Source organism: Amblyomma maculatum, chromosome 1, assembly GCF_055883805.1.
Source record: "Amblyomma maculatum isolate TAMU_Amacu chromosome 1, ASM5588380v1, whole genome shotgun sequence".
NCBI lineage: Eukaryota > Metazoa > Arthropoda > Arachnida > Ixodida > Ixodidae > Amblyomma > Amblyomma maculatum.
In genome coordinates, this window is record NC_139344.1 from 397842244 (window position 1) to 397863257 (window position 21014).

General features: G+C 44.3%; 1 protein-coding gene across 1 annotated transcript in view; it reads left to right on the top strand.

Annotated features, from left to right (window-relative positions):
• The first annotated feature begins 5140 nt into the window (after window positions 1-5140).
• LOC146208667 (medium-chain acyl-CoA ligase ACSF2, mitochondrial-like) overlaps window positions 5141-21014 on the top strand; it is a 31551-nt gene continuing 15677 nt past the window's right edge. Inside the window, exons 1-9 of the mRNA XM_084595879.1 lie at window positions 5141-5424; window positions 13219-13384; window positions 14230-14358; window positions 14949-15002; window positions 15425-15543; window positions 16146-16193; window positions 16302-16419; window positions 16490-16585; window positions 20398-20546. Coding sequence (XP_084452005.1) covers window positions 5306-5424; window positions 13219-13384; window positions 14230-14358; window positions 14949-15002; window positions 15425-15543; window positions 16146-16193; window positions 16302-16419; window positions 16490-16585; window positions 20398-20546 — 998 coding nt within the window. The 5' untranslated portion in view covers window positions 5141-5305. The remainder of the gene's footprint in view (window positions 5425-13218; window positions 13385-14229; window positions 14359-14948; window positions 15003-15424; window positions 15544-16145; window positions 16194-16301; window positions 16420-16489; window positions 16586-20397; window positions 20547-21014) is intronic.

The following is a 21014-nucleotide window of genomic DNA, read 5'->3' on the forward strand; positions in this document are numbered from 1 at the left end:
CATGTAATGCTGAGCAATGGTGTCGTGTGGCATAATCTAGGCTGTCAAACAATGTGGATATTCAGCGGTTATAAATATTGAACGGAAAAGGGACATATTTTCACTAGGAATCTCAGTTAGGTTAGTACCGTCAGAGCGGTCTTACGGCCTACTGGTAATAAATTTGGTGACAGAAATTCTGCGCTAATGAGAAGAAACAAATTTACGCGACCGCACAGTTGGCGATCCCGTGAGTCGAGAGCAGTGCTGCTTGAAACGAAGTGAGACTTATAGGCGGCCTTGCAAACATTACAGTGCCGTCGACTATGATAGACCAAGTGTTTGCCCAGTGTTCACTAGTGTTTTATGTATTCCAGCTGTTTTGGTGAACCTAGCTGCGCAAGTAAAGATTGATATTGATATTCTCTGCGCATAATTGGTTAGAAGGACGTATTTAACAGGAAAAAAAGTGAAGATAGTTCAATTCAACTCTTCATTTTCCCACGTACACATGGAAGGGCCGAGGGGAATAAATTAGGCCTTTTAGATGTCTCTTGAGAGGAAAATGGCGAAAGCCTACCCTTCGTCATCTATTATTTGCCTCTCATTGTTTGCCTCCTAACGGAGCTCGTTGAAGTGTTACATATAATTATAATTGATTTAAAGGAAATAAAAGGCGCAGTATCTATCACACTTTCTCCGGCAAGTGTTAGTTTGGACGGTCCATCATCACTCCTGTCGCGTGGCGTTACTTGGCGCGCGTTCAAGTGGGGGATTGCAGATGGCAGGAACGCTAGACAAGAACACATCTCGCGGAATCTCGGGGAATATGACAGATTTCGGGCATAACTCTCGCGCACGGGATTTTATTCCATGAGCCTATAGAAAGCATTTTGCCTTAAAAAGCTACAGTGACTTGACGTGCCCCTTGGCGCCTACGTTACATGGCAGCTAGCAGTGTACAACGTAAGAAATATAAGTCAGCAAAAAGTGATTGTGGTGTGAAAACATGCAATAATAATACTAATAAAAAAAAAACGGTCAAGAAAAGCAACAAAATAAAAAACAAACTTAGCGGTCACTGATAACGATAATATATTTGGTTCATAGGAAGGGAAAGGCGCAGTATCTGTCACACTTGCTCTGTGGACACCTGAACCGCGCCGTAAGGAAAGGGATGAAGGTGGGAGTGAAAGTGGAAAGAGAAAAAGAGGAGCCGTAGTGGAGGGCTACGGAGTAATTTCGACCACCTGGGGGTCTTTAACGCTGACATCGCACAGCACACGGACGCCACTTCGTTTCGCCTTCATTAAGGCGCAGCCGCCGAGGTCGGGTTCGAACCCGGGAACTCCGGACAGTAGTCGGGCGTCTTACCACTGCGCCACCCCGGCTTTTTTTTTCTTTATTGCATGAATTGGTACAAATACATCAGTAAAAGATTGTGGTTGCCATGCCCCTTGGCTGACAACCGTGTCTAATGGACTTTCATTACCACAAGTTCGCCCATCAGACTCCAGACCTCCTCCGCAGCATCTTGCTGCTTCAAAATTTCTTTTAGTTTATACACTTGTTCAACAAAATAATCACATACAGATCGTGCATCGACATCACAGTGTCTATAAGCCATCCTACTCCTCCAAATACTGTGAAGGCCCAATAGCATGATGAGGTCATACTGAAAATCATCATTAACAGTTGTCAAGTACCGAATTCCACGTGGCGTCAATGGCAGGTCTTTTTTAAGTGTCCTTTGTAACACATCCCAGTAAAGCACCGCATCCCAACAATCCAGGAAAACGCACTCAACTGTTTCAGGTTTCCTACATAGTAGACAGTTTGAGCCCCAAGGTACAAAAAGACCCCTTTCTTCCATCCATGTTTTGACTGGGAGGGTTCCTGTATGCAGTTAAAAAAAAATGTTTTTACGCACGGTACAACAGTCATGTTTTTAACTCGCTTGAGCACTGTGCCACCCCGGCGGGGCTTAGAGGTCACTGCAGAAACTGCATTCGGAGAATGTGAGAGCAGTACCGCTCTCACCGCTCTCACTAACTACATTTAAATAATAATAACACTAATTATGTGATCACAAATGATGCTATCATTAATTACCTCATCCCCAATTATTATATTGTGATTATTTTATCACTAGCTACCTATCACTATTTTTTTTTTTATCATTAAAATTTATCACTAGTAATCTTGCCCCGCTGTGGTAGTGCAGTGGTTAGGGCGCTCGACAACTGGGATCAAACCCCAGCCGCGGTAGCCGCTTTTCGATGTAGGCATGAGAGCAAGGCGCTCGTGTGCTGTAGGACTTCAGTTCACGTTAAAGAATCACAGGTGGTTAAAATTTCCGGAGCCCTCCAATAAAGGGTTTCTCTCTCTCTCGTATCCTGAGTCACTTTGGCCCGTTAAACCCCACTCACCAAACTAATCAAACCAGACCAAACGAACTAGTAATCTTAATCAGTTTTTATCATTGTTTTTGTTGTCATTAATCACAACCATTAATGAGCAGTGACTCGATATGACATGACCAGATGATGACGTCACATCCGGCGACATGTTTTATTGACAGATTTTTCGGACAGGTTTTGCGGACACAGCAGAAACAACGAACAGATCATATTGCACGAAATACAGGTCTGGTGCGTGCAACAATCTAAAAAGTAGTGCATATGCTCTCCATCGCATTTGTGTCGCACCATTGCCAGTAGAAGCTGCAGTGTGAGCACTTCTCTGCTTTCGATACGAGGGATTCGGTGCGTGATTTTAGGGGCGTATACAGCTGATTTACCAGGTACGTTGAACGACAAGAGAGTCATTTATACGTTTCATAAGTCAAATAGGCTCGCTGCCACAAATGTTTCTGGATTGATCTGTTTCGCCTCCCAGGGCTGTTTCCAGTTGACAAGGCTGAAATAAGAGCAAGTGCGCAGATATTCTGACGATCACTGATAATCCTGCTACAGTAAATTCAACTTTATTATCTCTGCTGTCATCGTCCTCGATATGCTTACGTCCATCATAATCCAGGCATCGATCTATCAGTCCTGAAGAAGCTGATGCCTGCTACGAACTTCGCAGTCCTTTTTATCACATGAGGAGCAGCTACATACCCGGCTGTTTTTCGAAATGCCTGTGCTCACGAATCGCCGTGACTCTTTATTATGACTTCGCACGCCCCTTTAGCCGGGTGTTTTAGCCGTGGAAACGTGTCGCAGTAAGGCATCATCAATTGTATACGCCTTCGCATATCTTCAAAACTCGATCACCTCTTCCTCTCCTCTCCACCGGTGTATAGAGGCGGTTTCCCAATGTATCCTTTTCGCGTCTGTCAACTACAAGGTGTGAAAAAAATTGTACACTCAAGAAGCAGTCAAGAACGTCTGGGATCTGGTTCTTTATACTATAGCAATCTGGATGCAGCGATTTCGTGACTGACAAAACCGGGCGAACATTTTTATTATTTGAGAGAAGAGGGTGAACCCACGCGTATAGTTCGCGCATAATTTTCTCAATATTGCGATTCAGTCAACAAACTTAAGAAACCGATAGAACCTGTCTAACCAAAGACGATGTATTTTTTTTTTCGGCTGATATGATATTCGGCCGGTAAATTTCGTATTACATAAGTTTGCAACTTTTCTACGGCGTTCGAAAGCACCTGCGAAACGGTTTCGCGAGTTGGCAGTTACTACTGTCGCGTCTTTGCATTTATTGTTTCATTTGGCCTTGTACCTACAGGACCACGTAGAAAGAAAATGAAGGACAACACCTATCGATGATTATCGCAGTAACGGAGGAAGAAGTGGAACAGGGGCCAAAACAGTCTGATTTAAATTGCCATCGAAACCACCAGCACGAACGGATCGGGCGATGAGCTGAACGAGAACAGCAAGAGTGCGTTGTAAAACCCTTACAAAACTTTTGAGCGAGATTCCGTAGATTAAAAAAAAATCTTAACACAAGCTTTACAAAGTCCCTTTCTTTATAACCACCTATCCACCGTGTTCCTACAATCCGTCACCATATATGCCTGAGTTCACTTTGGTTTGGTTTGTGGGGTTTAACGTCCCAAAGCGACTCAGGTTATGAGAGACGCCGTAGTGGAGAACTCCGGCAATTTCGACCACCTGGGGTTATTTAACGTGCACTGGCATCGCACAGCACACGGGCGCCTTGCTTTTTCGCCTCTATTGAAAAGCGGCCGCTGGGGCTGGGATTCTATCCCGCGCCCCTGGGAACAGTAGTCGAGCGCCTTAACCACTATGTGCACACCGGCGGGGCTGAGTTCACTTTGTACATGTGTTGACAATCTCGTGCTTATTTGCGTTCACGTTTTCACCATAGATTAACCTGAACCTGTAATGCCCTTTTTTTTTTTTCGTACATTTATTGTATATTAGGAATCTGCTCCACCATGAAGGGATTCTCCTAAAAAGTAAACAGACATTGTTTCCAGTTCGCGATTGTGATCGATTCGTTCTCGCCTTCCAATCTGCTAGCCCTCTTGGTTAGTGCAGTTGGTAAAGCGACTGCCCTGGACAGGCGGTGGTTCTGGACTTTAAAAACCGGACTGGGGAAAGCTTTTTTGAGTATCTTCGTTGAAATCTGTATAGCTTCCATTTGCGGCCGTATGACAGCGTTTTGGTGGACGCTAATGAGTAATTATTTCCTTATTTTTGCATACTTTATGCGTTAAATAATGTGTTTAGTTAATATCGCTCAGTCCTGTCTAAACTCCATAGTTTGTGAAGTCTTAATGACGATCTGGCTATTAATGAGTGCCTTCTGTGACCCGACGCGCGTATGTCACTAAGCGATCAATGCTTCCAAAGCAAGACGTACACATAATATCGCTTTCTTTGTGAGGGCTGAAAGAGAGAAAGAGAAAGAGAGAGAAAAACAAACTCGCACACTCAAAGGCGAACTTCCTGGTTCACCTTGAGCGCAGTCGTTAAGGAACGCACACACAGCCTTGGTTTTGCTTCGCAGCAGACCGCTCGCATGTACTAATGTACTACGCGACTGACGGCCGAACGCGAACCTTGAAAAACGTCCGACGAGTCCGCTCTTATCAAACGGACACGCGCCGTCTCTTCACGGCGCAGTCGCAGAAAAGCACAGCGCCCCCGCTGCGGAATCACGGGCTCACGGTCGTACGGTTACCTCTCCTTCACTCGACGCAACAATCGCCGTGGTCCCGAAGACCGCATCGGGTCTGTGGCAACGGACCCGCCCGCTGGCTCCCGTCGCTGTAAGCCCGGAACAAAGCGCGCGTCTTGAAATAGTTCTGTGGAGGGCGCCGGGGTTCAGCGCGATGGCGTTGGCCTGCAAGTGTATGACGACGACGCTGCGAGCCTCCTTGGACTCCCGGCGACTCGTATCTCGACTCAGGTTTCGCTATCTGGATTATAGGATCCTAGTTGGCGGTCAAAGGTGAGTGAAGAAGACACCGCTGTCGTCGCGCTGTCTAGTGCTTAGCTTGGCAATACGCGACACAACGCAATCACGCGTCTGGAAATAATTGGGGCTAAAAGCGCGACGTTTATACAGCTTTGAAATGACTAACCTTTTTGTTAGAATAGAAACCGGAATTGGTGCCCTATTTTTAAACACATCAACGCTAACTTAGGCATAACGTGCACGTCAGTGTTTTCTGCCGAGTTTCCTTTCTAATTTTTCTACAGGTGGTCTAGCCTCTTTTAGGCCACCAAGTTGAATTTACCCGTTCTGGCGCCGAAAGTTATGGCCGTTCTTGCGGGGAAATGTGTCGGCATAAAAATTCGGTGTTCTTAATTTGACAACAATTTTTCTTGCCACCGGTCACTAAGTTTTTACGATTCCTGAAAGATGTTATTCCTTTCGACCAATAGCTTTCTGTCCTTGGTTCTTTGAGCGTTCTTTCATGTAATGTGCGCTGGAGTGACGTGGCCTGAAATCATTGCATAGGGGCAGGGTGTGAAGCGAAGTGAACCGTTTACGTGTGAAAAATATCTAAATGTATGGAGGATCGTTTTAGAACCTTGGTTTTCAAGTCGCATGATGTTGTTTCGTCAGTGTTTTTCATCTGCTTACACTCGAGTCCAATAGCACTCGATAAGACAACGCAGGCTATCAATAGCTTTATTTCATGCGTATTTGTCCAGAGACAGTGACTGGTTATGATTTCCGAACATTGCAAATTGCGGGTGAATAAGAAAATTGTTCGTTCCAAGTACAGTGTAGACCTCGCCGTTGTTACGAACGCAGTTTTGTTTGGAACTCCTTGGAAAATACCTGAAAACACTCACTCTGGTTCTTACCAAAGGTTTAAATGACATTTTGGCGCTATTTTGGCATGAAAATACTTGGCGATAGCTTGTCGTGCGTAAAACTAGATGGCCCGATCGTAATGCCCCACAATAAAAGGTCAATCAGTGCTGTCATTAGATTGTCATCCCCGGAAACCGAAAATCAAACAGAAACATACCAGGTTAGTTTGCACCCCAGTCCACTGGCTAGCATTCAATAATTCCCTCTCAAGGCTTCTGAAGAGGTGAAATAAAACTTCACTAAATTCTACTTCAATGAGCGCGAACGCTTCCACACCTAGCTCTGAACTGCGGTCACACGCTTACTTGTTTACCATGTCTATGAACAGCAAGTGCCTTGCTCTGATATACAACACAACATACTCATAACTGGAAACAGAATTTGAATTCACCTAGAGTGGGTACAAAAATGTCAAAATATTATCATCGTTTCGGTTGCTAAACTGCTACACAACAATTGTACTCTTATTTATTTATTCAGGTTACCCCTAAAGGCCCTCCAAAGGAGGGTATTACATAGGGGGGGGGGGGGGGGGGGGGATACAATTGTAAAAAAACACGATGCAATTAGCAACAATTACAATAAAAACCATTAAATATAACATCAAAAGAGGAAAGAAAAACACCAAATATTCTACATATTTCCGTCACAGCGAAGTAGCTCTCTGAATTTTTTTGTTAGTTTCTGTAGCGATGTGCGATGGCAAGTTATTCCATTCAATGATAGTGCGAGGTATGAATGAATTGGCATAAGATGATAAATGACACTTTGCGCGTTTAACTTTGAAGGCATGATCAAGTCGTGGAAAAATGACGTCAGGTGACTGAAGCAAACCACTGCGCAGTAGTGGATGGTGATAAAGCTTATGGAAAAGTGTTAACCGAGCGTGTTTACGACGACATGATAAGTCTTCCAGTTCAGCACGTTGTTTTAATGCTGTGACGCTAGTGAAAGGTGAGTAGTCTGAAAAAATAAAACGCACAGCACGGTTCCGCAAGGATTCGATGTTGGTGATAACATAGGCTTGATCAGGGTCCCAAATAGCCGCAGCATATTCAATTTTAGGGCGTATTAGAGTGATATAAGCAAGTTTTTTTAACATGGATAGGAGCGTGTTTGAGAGTACGTTTAAGAAGACCAAGTGAACGGTTAGCAGCAGCTAGGGTGAGGTCGATATGGTGATGCCATGTTAGATCAAACTGAAGGTGCACGCCAAGGTATTTGTAAGTGTTTGTTAGTTCAACAGCATTGTCATTGAGCATGTAAGTGGTTGAAATGCGAGCGGTACGACGGGTGAAAGATATGTTTAGTTTTAGAAACGTTTAAAGTCATTAACCAGGATGAGCACCATGAGCTTACTGCGTTCAGGTGAGATTGTAGGAATTGGCGGTCACTGTCATTAATAACGTTACGGTAAATTACGCAGTCATCTGCGAAAAGACGAACTCTAGATGTTACACAGGCAGGTAAATCATTAATATAGATTAGAAGAAGCAAAGGACCAAGCACGCTTCCTTGGGGTACACCAGATGTCACATAAGCCGAAGAAGAGTTAGAATTATTAACGGGCTTAGTCCAAGAAGCTGTTTTGACAGAAAAAGCATTAAGCTAGCGAAGCCTTTTTGTTGGTGCCTTGAAACATATTGATTACAGGTTATGAGAACAATCTATTAGGGCGTGTATGCATTTATGAAAAAAAAAAAAAAACAGATCCTGTTTCTCTCTCCTAGCTGACTAATATTCGAGGTCGCATTTTTTAAGCATACTTGTGTACTTGTAATAAAAGTGTCGGCCGAAGTATACCTCTCATAGTACTTGCCTACGAAACGGCGTTGAACGTTTTCGATTCTGTCTGTGAGAACAATGCCAGTAGAGTTCCAAATAACGAGCAAATTCAAGCTTAGGGCACATAAGTGAACACAACAGGCGTGTTATACAATGGGGGTTATTGAATCCGCGCGTAATCCTTGCAATGAATCCATATATTTAGGAAGTTGAATCAATGATGTAGTTCACATGTTCATGAAATCTCAAGCCTTAGTCTTTAGTAAACGCCGAGACCCTGAATGCTTTCTTAAGACTTTCATCGCCGACAGAATAACAAAAATCATCATAAAGGTGGTTCCTAATAACAAAACAACTTTTGTCTTGGACGAGTTTAAAATAAGGCCGTTTCTAGTGCACCACTTTTAAACATTATATATATCGTCTTGTACCTCGGTACATGCTTCGTGGTCAGGAATAGGCATAAATAACTTGATATAATCTGCACATTGAAGTATATGTGCTCTTTTGATAACAGTAGATAAAATCGTTAATAAAAATATTGAACAACAATGGAGCAAGTAGTCAGCATTGCTGGGCATCGTGCTATATTGTGTATATCCGAGATTTCACACCGGAAGCGCGAACGTAGTTTTACCGTTGTTGCAGATAGAACTTAAAAAAGCCACAAAAAGCAACACTTACTCGATAAGCTCCGAGCTTTTCAATTAGTAGGGTGAGATTTACTAAATGAAGTTGTAGAAAGATCGAAATATATAGTCGACTTGACCTTCGTTCACAGCTACTCACTCGAGTAACATGAGCGAGAAAAGACTCCAAGTTAGATACCATCGATCTCCCTTTCGTAAACCCATGCTGAAGAGAGGATATATTTTTCTCGAAGTAGAAAAAAAAAAGTGGCTTTTCGAGGACAACTTCGAATGTGTTTGCGAAGGTAGAAATCAGGGAAACTGGCCCATAGTTTATAACATCAAGGGAATTGCCACCCTTGTGCACAGGAACAACCACAGATCTTTCAGTTAACCGGGAATACCTTTGAGATAAGTATAGATTAAAAATATACGCCAGTACATCAACAAGAAACATAGCCCAACCTCTGACAATGAAAGACGGCACGCTGCCATGGCCAACAGTCAGTTTTGGTTTCAGCAGTCGAATGGTTTCACAGACATCATGCGGTGCAGTCCCAATTAAGTCCCCAAATATATTTGTGATTGCCACAGTGCGTCACACATGAACCTGCTTACATTAACTACCTGCTTAGTCACATAATTAGAGGCCGCAAGTTTAGATGTCAAAGTGTGATTTGTAATTTACTTTCTGGATTCCGCTTTTCATTCTTAAGAGTATGAAAAAAAAAAAGTTATGCACTTCTGCGAACTAAATGCAAAATCTTCCATTTAAAATTTCTTTGAAAGATTCGCAATGTCACCGGTACATGCAAAAGAAAAAATTGACAATAAATAGCTAGTGAAAGTGAGAGCAAACGGAGAACGCTTTATGAGTGAACGGGGCCTTTATGATGGTCGTGTAATGTGAAATAAGTACAGAGTGAATTAAAAATAGTAAGTTTGTCTTTTCAATCCATGGTTCTCGATTCTGTAACAGGCGTCGAACCTGCCGAGCAGTTCCCCTGTGATGAATATGTGGTGCTAATCCAGCTAAAATAGAATAAGATTAAAAAGGTAGTGTTTTCAAAATCGAAATCAAGCGAATATGTCAGGAGTCGAGTGCAGTAACTGCTGGTATTTTATTGCTCCATCTATTTAATACATAGGCTCTTGAAATCTGGTTGGCTTTTGAGCCGTACTGTGAAATTGGTACGGCTTAGCGGCCTCCGTAGCGTAGCACTTTTTATTGGGTAAAAATTAAAACCCGACAATCTTGTGAAAATTCCATGACAGGTTGCTCCATAAGCTCCAATTCGCCGCGATTACATCGTTGTCGTCCGGGCCACAGGTCAGCACCATGAGGGGATGCTCACTAACACAGTCACGACCGCTCACTCGCTCTTACCGCTCAGTTGTACTCATCCGCACGTATACGCTCATGTCCACACACAGCCACTCATTCTCACTCGTGGTCATACACATTCACAATTAGCCACTAATGACCACTCACACTACCGTCCAGTCACTTACATTCGTTAGTGTAAAGTGAGTGAATATAAGTGCACGCATGATTGAGTGCGCCGACCTATGTCCGTCCTTGACCTGGTAAAGCTCGGACAGACACGCACATAATCGCGTTGAAGCAGGTTTCGAGATAAGCACCAGCGACTGCTCACGCCGTCGGCTGCCTACAAGAGATTCACTTTGCTGCGGTTTCTGAGATAAACGCTAGCTACTGACGGCGACGCCTGTCATGGGTAGTGCAAAATATATAAAAGCTGACTTCGAGTTACAAAGTCGGAGATGCGAGCGCCATAACCGCGGCGTGTAGCTCACGGTGGCGTATCTTAATAAATATTCCTAGGATTTAGTATTTGCGGAATAAAAGGGGTGCGGTAAATCTACCTCGTAGGAAACAACTGGGTCAAAGCAATTTTGATGCTGCTCGAATTCACGCCTGGGCGTTTAAAACAATATTTATAAGTTACTTTTGACTAATTACTAAGTCGACAAAACGCGAAAGATACTAGTCGTTACATAAGTCTACGGTACTCATTTGATTTAACGATCGTTTTTTTTTTTCTTCAATCTTGGTTCATATTAGTTGAGGCACTCTGTACACATAGAGGGCGCTCAAGTATCCTGGAGGCGTAAGACCCAAGTTTGGGTTCATTGCGGAAGTGCATCTTTGTTAGACAGGGAGAATACTTCAGCATACTGAATGCCACTCAAGGCAGCCTATTGCAGAAGGTACGGGTGCGCCTCGTGTATTTGGTAACATTAAGAATCGGTTCGCAGACAGATATGTGAACTGTTAGACTGTGGTAGCCTATAATACCTCATTTATCCGCAGTGAACCTGCTTCACAGCTTTGTACCTTACAAGGGGATCAGTTCCACGTACTGCGCCGAATCGCCTGGCGTTATAAGATATCGTAATTTTAATTCTTGTAACATGGTGATAAAAGCTCTTCTGGCGGGTGGCACAGACAGCAAGGGTATTAACGCTAAATCATTAAGGAGCCTGTTAAAAATCTGTTTACAGCGCCAAGATCGAGCTATAGCTGAGCGACATTATACATTTTCGGATTCTACTTATCGAAACCTTTACGAGCATATATATCGTGGTGCTGTGAAGTTATATTATTGATCGCAGTTAACTAATTATTGATAATTGAAACGTAAATCATCCAAGATAATCATACTCGACGCAAGCTATCTAACGATATGACTTGACGGAACGTAAGGTTCAATTTAATTGCAATTCCTTAATTAACGATGATCAATACCCACAATTACTACATTACAATTGTACTCAACATAAGCTATGCAACGAGAGGCTTGACTGGAGATGTTATAGCGTTAAGTTTGATTTTAAACGACATTTAACTAACCTTCATAGGACCTACAAATAGTGATGTGCCATTATATACTCGACATGAGCTATCCAACGATATCTGACTTGATAATGTACCGTGAAGTTCACTTGTTAAGCACAATGCTTAATGACATGTAATTAATTACAACACATTAGTAAAACCGCCAGTTATTCATGTGGTCACAAAACGGTAACTAAGTCACATAGCCATACAGTAGTTAACCGTAGCGCACTATACTAAGCTAGACATGTCTCTGAGCCGGCTATATAAGAGCTTGACCTAGGTTGATTTTGAAAATCTTGACTTATCCAATCAGTCCCTGGGCTTGTACCTGTAGTGATAGAGCAATCGCTCTAAACACCTCGGGTCGGCGTTGGCGCTGTGAGCAAAAAGCTGCGAGCATTATGCCTCTGATAGGTGGTAGTGGTAGGTGGTATAGTGGCGGTGGTGACAAGTGGTAGTTGGCAGGGGACATGGCGCGGGCACTGATCGGTTGGCGAGCTGTGTGGCGTCACAATCCACATGCCGTGGCTGAATTGGCAAGAGGTGTTAACTCAAGTAGCTCCTGCGGGACAGGAGGCGGAAATGAGAATCGAACTCGGTATCTCAGGATCAGGGTTTAAACACGCTACTAGGCAACGCAGGCACGTTCGTATATGGCTTAGTTGAAGCGGGGCTTTATGTCAGAAGTTCGGTCATAACGCCGCAGCTCACGAATGAATGCTGAGATAACTACGTGTGATATAATAGAGGCACAAATGCCTGCGAACAGGGATTAGCAAGGGGAGATTGGAACAGAAGTGGCCAAAGCTGCGCATGGCATTATACTAGAGTCCCCAAACGTTTTCTTTTAGGCGATATCGTTAAGGGCCCCGTTCTCTAGAAAACCCGGTGGTGTGGGCGTCGGCGTGCCGAGCGAATATTCAGAGGCATGCCTCTGGCATGTGCTAACTACAGTCGGATACGACAAAAATTAATCCGCATTTAAAACTTTTATGATTGCATAAATAAAGAGCTAACCTGTTACCAAATTAAATCGTGATTTCAAGACTTTCAATGTCTCTGGCTTGTTTCGAATGTTAATATACCAAAAACTGATTCTGCTTACTGTTCAGCTTGCAATGGTACACAGCATCAGCAGCCGTTTTGCTAAGTTGTATCCTAAGGTTGCTGTAAAGTGATAATGTCGTGCACCGGCTATCCGGCGGGTTTTGTGACGTCACGTGACCACATTCTAAGACCTTTGAACCCTGAGTTAGACAGGTAGCCTCTAGGCCACCCAGGCCCGTTAGTGTGACTTGGTGAAAGCGGGGTTTTATACCTTTGTAGGATGGTGTTTCTATATTATGGTACATTACGACTCTATGCTGATGTGCATATGTGGGCTAATAAAGGTGCACATTATAATATTAGTAATTAAGCAAGTAGTGAAGACCATGTGCGTGAACGAGGATCCGGGATGAGAACCATATTAAAGGCGCAGCTCAAGTGTCCCCTGCAGTTCTTGTTGCCTCTTTGTTAATTGCTTCCCCGTGTGGAATGGTGAGTCAGTGAGATGTAAACCAAAGTTCGGGTTAAATAAATATTGACCCAATCCAGTATTGTATCGGTTTTTGATGCCAAAACTTATTGTTTTTCCATGAGGGCCCTGGGCGGCCTCAGCTACCACCACACACCAGGAAAGCAACCCTTGCTGCCTCTCACGCTCGGCGATGTGGTCGACCGAGTGGCCGACAAACACGGTGACAATGTGGCCATTGTGTCCTGTCACCAGTCTATCCGAAAGACCTACTCAGAGTGGAAACTAGACGTGAGTAGAGTGCGGCCATCTTGTCCTGAATTGTTTTAGTGAACCAGTTATGTAAGCTTTTTTCTTATAGAAGTAGTACCTTTGCTCGCTATAGGTGCTGGAGGCGTGGCCTTATTGAGCAACGCTATTAACGTGCCCCAACGCTATCAACTGGAAAAGTCAATGTTTGAAGTCGCACGCTGCATTCACCAAAATTTCTCCTCTCTCCTCAAATTTAAGACATTTAATTCTTGATAGTAAGAGCCGTTATCGTGAAGTCTAAGCTGCCCACGTTCTCTACGTATCAAATTTTTAAGCGAGACAGATGCTTGGAATATGTTTTTTGTTTGAAGAACGACAAAGAATCGTAAATCTGTTCGTGTTGTAGTTCCTCTACATGTTAATAATCAAGCTAGTGGCTTTAGGATTGCGTGCCGTTGCACAAGCACCTTATGTCTACATCATATCTCCACTGTTTGAAGGGTCTACTGCTGAGGGTAGTCAGTTAGGCGCAATACCCGGCAAGCCCGGTGGAGGGCAATGGCTGAAAATCAAAACGATAATGTTTTTTTTTAAAGCCTATATTGCCGCTCCCAATCTGGTCCGCAAGCCTGCTTTCACGTCGTTATAAACGCAGCATTCGTACGCACATGACGCAGCTTATGAAGTAGATCCTCGGTAAAGAGATTCTTTTTTTACGCATTTTATTTTGCAAAATACGTAGACATGTGCGCAGCACATGTCTACGTAGACATGTGCGCGATGAACATAATTTCATTGCGGGCACATGCAGTGGCAACGCAGACTTTGTCAGGCCAGATCAAGTGAACCAGGCTATTATTGACGTGCGCTGGTTAATTTCGCAGATCGACCGGTTGGCGGCCGCCCTTGCGTCGCTAAGGCTTCGAGTAGGATCCAAGGTCGCGATGATTGCACCGAATATGTACGAATGGAGTATCGTCCAGTTTGCGACTGCGAAGGTGGGACTGATCCTGGTAAGATGCCTTACAACTGTCGTTGATGCATGCTGACTGCATAGCTCTATGGGAACTGATCGATGCGTTCTTGGAGAGCAGGTTTCATTCTAGTCGCCACTTGTACTTGTGTTTCCAAAGTAAAAATATACATTAGTTACGAACTCTTCAAGTCGATAAAAGTACACGGCAAGTATAATCGGTGCTCATAGACGTGAAACATTACTTACGGATTAATAAAATGTCACAGTCGGAACTTCTGCCTTTTCATCGAAAAAACTGCGGAAGTTACAACAATTGGAGAGCGCAACACTGTGTATGCTATTCCTTGATGATTGAACTCTCACACAGGGAATAAATCGGTTGAATTTTGCTAGTTTCTCTCAATATTTAAATCTTCTTTGCGGACCCTTTATGCACACGTAAACGTTGCAGATTTTACCTTTACTAGAGTGCAATGTTTTGCGTATTGCACAGCGGGAAAAACTTTTTTTCTTTAAATTATGCTTTTGTAAAAGGGCATAGCGTAACTGATCTACAGCAGTAAGGGAAAATTTGTTTACTCGGGCGCGGCTGATGTGGTGGACGTTATTCTTCGCGCTTGCCCGTAGGTCAATATTAACACGGCGTACCAGGTTCCTGAGCTCGAGCACTGCCTGAATCGGGTAAGTGGCACCATGGAAGTGTTGTCGTAATTAGGTAACACATTACAAGTTCCAGTTACTTTAGTGCGAATAAAATAAGATGATAAAGATGAGTGGGCACTTACGTACCAATACACCAAATGGTAAACAATCACGAAAAAAGCAACGTAAATATTCAAACAAAAATGCGCACAAGGATAGCTCCAACGACTTAATTTAATTGGTGAGAACCACAGCGGACTGAGACAACAAGGTTGCCTATCCAGTTTAGAGAGTAGGACGTAAGGTTCTCACCTCCTTTGCAGACCCAAAATTTCACTTTTCCAGTTAACGTGCTTTCTTGTAATAATGCTTCTGAATATATTTCTTTTGCAAACACCTACTTTGCTTAACTACTGCATCATGCGGTGATTTGTCTTAAGGCGTTTTGTGCATCGTTACAGACTGACTGTGAAGCCATCATTATGTCGCAATGGTTCGCGAGACAGGACTACTACAGGATGCTATTGGAAATAGCTCCCGAAATCGAATCTTCTACCCCGGGATCCTTAAAAAGCATAAGGTGAGGAGAAAAACCAAAATATTCCTTAGAATATAATAAATATTCCTTAGGCCCTCGATTTGCGCTCTAAAATATAGAGGTGACGTATCTGGCCTTCGAATTACTGTATGGAATAATTGTTGGTGTTTTTGAATTTATGATTTTTGTTTAATGCAACATGCAATATTCTATTCGTATGTAAGCATGACTCCGCAAAAAGGGCTTTTACATATACACCTCAAGCACCTCTCAGCGTAGGCGACAAGCCGATGAACACAGGAAAACAGAACATAACCTACGGCGATGAGAGATTACTTTTAATGAATGCCGGCAGGCCTAGCGTGAGTGCTCCAGCCCACCCTTACCCACGCCACTGCCCGCTTGTTCTTCCTCGTTCGTAACAACATTTTTGCACTAATGTTGCATCAAGAAAATGGAAGTGCCAGCTGCGTTTCTTAAATTTGGTGCTTGTAGAACGCAAATAGCGTGACGCACTGGGAATGACGAATGCCAGCATCATGTAGCAAGGTTGACTCGGCGTCTGCTAGCTAGTTCTTTCACTTCTATTTTCGCGTTTGGATTTCACATACTCTGTTCTCTGCACGTCTTGTTCTCGTTTCCAGGTTACCCAAGCTCAGGCACATCATTTGCATCGGTGACGAACGAAAACAGTGAGTACGCTTGTCACATTTAGCGGTCGATTTATCGTAATTCGTGTTCTAAACTCTTCAGCAGTTATCTTGTCGATAAATATTTGTGGAATCGCATGTTTACTTCAGGGGCACTGTGTTGTTTGGCGACCTCATGGAGTCTGTTACGAATGAGCAACTCAGGGACATGCAGGCGATTTCGTCGAAACTGCAATTTGACGATCCCATCAACTTGCAATTTACGTCTGTAAGCAAGCAAGCCTTCTCAAAAGCCTGAACTTGTTGCACGCCTGTGATGGTTACTCTTCTTCCTCCAGGGCACAACAGGAAAACCTAAGGCGGCTCAGCTGTCCCACTTCAATCTCGTCAACAACGCTTACTTAATAGGGCAGTTGTTTGAGCTGGATAAGGAGGTGAGACCTGGTATCCCCTGTTTTGCAGTTAAAGTTGAGTTGGGCCTGTTTGGGCCTTAGCGTTATCACGAGTCTAACAGCCTAATCGGACTAGAGTTTTCAGTGCTTGATTCCTCGGCAGCACTCTGCATAAATGAAGGATACTACCGAGACGCTTCATGCTGCAACAATGCATAGACCCTTCCTTAATACAATCTAATAGATGGGAACACTCACCTTTAAGTGAAAAGTACATTTAAACGCAGTTATTGTCTACCAAGATGCCTGCAATTCATAAATATAGACGCTCTCTCTGTACCCCGTTTCATCGAAAAATTTGTTCTTCAAGTGAAGAAGAGAAACCTAGCGCGATCTGTGTTGACAGCGTTGGCGCAAAAAAAGAAAAAAAAAAAGCTCGGTTCTAAATAATTTTTCAGATGAGGCTGTCCACCTTAGTTAACTTTCTTGAGTTGGCCATCTTTTCCATCTCATCTGAGGCATGCCGAGTCCTTTCGAACATGTGCACAGCGCATAGAAGAATGTTCAGAGGAAGAGAAAATAGCACTCTTCTTTTTGTGGTAATAATTTTCTTGAAATATGAACTTTTATAATAGGCCACAATAATCTGTGGCAGCATCTCTGAAGCATGTACATAAGGTAAGCTGGAGGGCGTATGCAGCTGCATACCAGCTGCTTTCATTGCGATGGAATAAACGTATAGCTAGGACAACAGTTCGGTGCGATGCAAGCCGGGGTCATGAGAGAGAGAGAATCTGCAGAAACATGCCCGCGCAAGTGTCCTAGTTTGGATGGCATGAGAATTTGACAGGAACTTCGTACTTAGTTGCCATCTTTTTCAGGTTACGAATACCTTTAGGCATGCCATCATGATGATGATGATGATGATGATGATGATGTATTAACCCTTAAAGGCCCCTAAGTGGGGTATTACATAAGGGAAGATCGATAACATGTATAAATGGTCAGTAAATGAAAAACGTGAGAACAGGCACTACAATACAGTAATACAATAAAAATAAAAGGATGCCATAAATTGTAACAAAGCAAAATTCAAAAACTTCTAAAACAGACTATAAGCAGTATAAAAGCAATATTATATATATATAAAAAAACTCAACACGGACTACAATCACAAACTCGAAAAAATAAAAACTGCGCGAAAGGGAAACCGTTGTAGTTACTTGTTTAGATGAGTAGTAAATATAGTCCTATATTTAAGTGCGTCGTGCTCGGAAGCTATTGATTCGGGTAATTCATTCCATGCTGCTATTGTATTGAAAAAAAGGACCCGTTGAAAGCATCAATTCGACCATGAAGACGCTGAACACTCATTCAGTTAAAACGGCGGTGAGAAGTGCGTAGTGGCGGCTGTAAAAGAGAGTTTGGTCGATGTGGAAAATGAAACTCATATGAAGGTAAAGCTCTCATTTCGTTTTTCGCTGGAAGAGATGTTTTAAAGCGATAACAATAAAAGCTCTATTCTCCAGAAAAGCCGATGGGAGTCATGGCTGCGAATTGACTGATTGGTCGACAGGTTGTGTGACCTCACGTGGCCACGTGATGTGGCTAAGATTGTAGGAGCTGCTAACGCGGGTAGCGCCGTAAAAACGAGATGGTATGATGGGTAATCTAAACATCCGGGAGCCTTGGATCTCGATTGAGGCCCCCGCCACACTGGCCCGTTCGCGGGCGTATAAAAGGACACGCAGGCACGTTTGCGGGCATATAAGAGGCCATGCAGGCACGTTTGCGGGCATATAAGAGGCCATGCAGGCACGTTTTCGGGCATATAAGAGGCCATGCAGGCACGTTTTCGGGCATATAAGAGGCCATTCAGGCACGTTTGCGGGCATATAAGAGGCCATGCAGGCACGTTTGCGGGCATATAAGAGGCCATGCAGGCACGTTTGCGGGCATATAAGAGGCCATGCAGGCACGTTTGCGGGCATATAAGAGGCCATGCAGGCACGTTTTCGGGCATATAAGAGGCCATGCAGGCACGTTTTCGGGCATATAAGAGGCCATTCAGGCACGTTTGCGGGCATATAAGAGGCCATGCAGGCACGTTTGCGGGCATATAAGAGGCCATTCAGGCACGTTTTCGGGCATATAAGAGGCCATTCAGGCACGTTTGCGGGCATATAAGAGGCCATGCAGGCACGTTTGCGGGCATATAAGAGGCCATGCAGGCACGTTTGCGGGCATATAAGAGGCCATGCAGGCACGTTTTCGGGCATATAAGAGGCCATTCAGGCACGTTTGCGGGCATATAAGAGGCCATGCAGGCACGTTTGCGGGCATATAAGAGGCCATGCAGGCACGTTTGCGGGCATATAAGAGGCCATGCAGGCACGTTTGCGGGCATATAAGAGGCCATGCAGGCACGTTTGCGGGCATATAAGAGGCCATGCAGGCACGTTTGCGGGCATATAAGAGGCCATGCAGGCACGTTTTCGGGCATATAAGAGGCCATTCAGGCACGTTTGCGGGCATATAAGAGGCCATGCAGGCACGTTTGCGGGCATATAAGAGGCCATTCAGGCACGTTTGCGGGCATATAAGAGGCCATGCAGGCACGTTTGCGGGCATATAAGAGGCCATTCAGGCACGTTTTCGGGCATATAAGAGGCCATGCAGGCGCGTTTTCGGGCATATAAGAGGCCATGCAGGCACGTTTGCGGGCATATAAGAGGCCATGCAGGCACGCTTGCGGGCATATAAGAGGCCATGCAGGCACGTTTGCGGGCATATAGGAGGTCACGCCGGCACGTTTTCAGGCAATATGAGGCCACGCAGGCACGTTTTCTGCCATGTTTGCAGGCAATATAGGAGGCCACGCCGACACGTTTGTACGGTTTGGATGAAGCTGGGATTTATACCTCTTCCGGGTGTCCTTGGACATAATGTGGTATCTTGCGATTGCATGATAATGAGATAACAGACATAAATAAGAAAACTATTGTTAAACGAGTAGCAGAATGTATATACTCGAACGAAGATCCGCAAAGGGAGCCACAGATGGGAGGCATTACGCAATCTCATCATACCTTTAAAAACGAAACTTTAATCTCCCCCCAACAGTTTTCTTTATTTTCCCTTTGCTTGCAAAAACAGTCTCATTCTCACAGGCAATCAATGATTCCAGTAGGCAGCCGTTTCGTAATTTTGAAACGTACTTGAAGATAAAGCGAAGCTTTCTCTTTCACCCTTTCGACCATTACACTCGATGAACGAAGGCTGTAAAATAGTTCTTCCTTAGCCTTTTGCGTAGTCCCTGGCTTCCTTTTAACGCGATATCGTTAAGGGCTTCGTGCCGCAGAAAAACTGGTGTTGGCGTTGTTGCTGTGCTCCGTTGTTGAAGTACTAAAATCGGTGCCAGCATGTGGTGCCCACATTAATTCATTCATAAATCTATCTACGAGGAGGACCCACAGGAAAACCCGCGATCGAACTGCGCTGCCGCAGCACAGATGGCACGCAAGTAGTATAACAAGCACGCGGTACCAATATGAAAACCCGTGATCGTACTGAGCTGCCGCATGTAAAGGTGGCGCGCAAGCAGTATGAGAGGTGTGCCTACATGCTTTGCCGCCGACTGTATGCTAATAAACAGCTGTTTCATTAGAAAGAAAACTAGCGCAATGCACAGACGCTGTTAAAGGCGCTGTCGCGTCTACTCTTAAGGCTAAGCTTGATCGTTCCCCTAATTTTTTCCATCATGTTTCAGTGCGTTTTCGAAATGTTTGCGGTATTGTGAAACATTAACGGTACAGGCCATCGCATAGCGTTCAGTGCAGTCCTTTGCGTTCCAGCATGAGGTGATCTGTTTGAACGTTCCCATGATTCACTGCTACGGATGCGTGGGTGGTACTCTGGCGGCGTCGCTTTTTGGATCCACTATCGTGATGCCAGCGCCGAGCTTCAAGGCAGAAGCAGCGCTGGATTGCATCCACAACGAAAAGTATGTCTAGCAATAGGGGCACTTTAATATACGTTAAGGGGGATAGCAAAGTCAGTGCCATACCTTTTAAGGTCTATTCACACTTGCGACTAGATGAGGACGACTAGATGAGGACGACCAGAAGAGAGGAGCTCGCCACTACCGATGTTCACACTTGCGACAGTCGCCTTCTCGTTCTGTTCTCGTGCCGAATGAGTTGGGACTCGAGTAGGAGAGCTGCTGGGCGATGACAGCGAACGTCAGTAGCAGCCGCTTCAGCTTTTTCAGGGGAGCCGGTGCGCATGCCGCACTCTCGTGTTTCCAGGAGAACGCCGACGATGAATAGACGGTGTCAATCACTGTGGTGTCAATATAAAATGTTGCGCCTGCGTGAAAAACCCATTTCTCAAAAGTTCATGGTACTTACCGGATAGTCTTAATATCTTTCCAATCTCCTCCCAGGCCATATATTCCTTCTCCCTGCCTTTG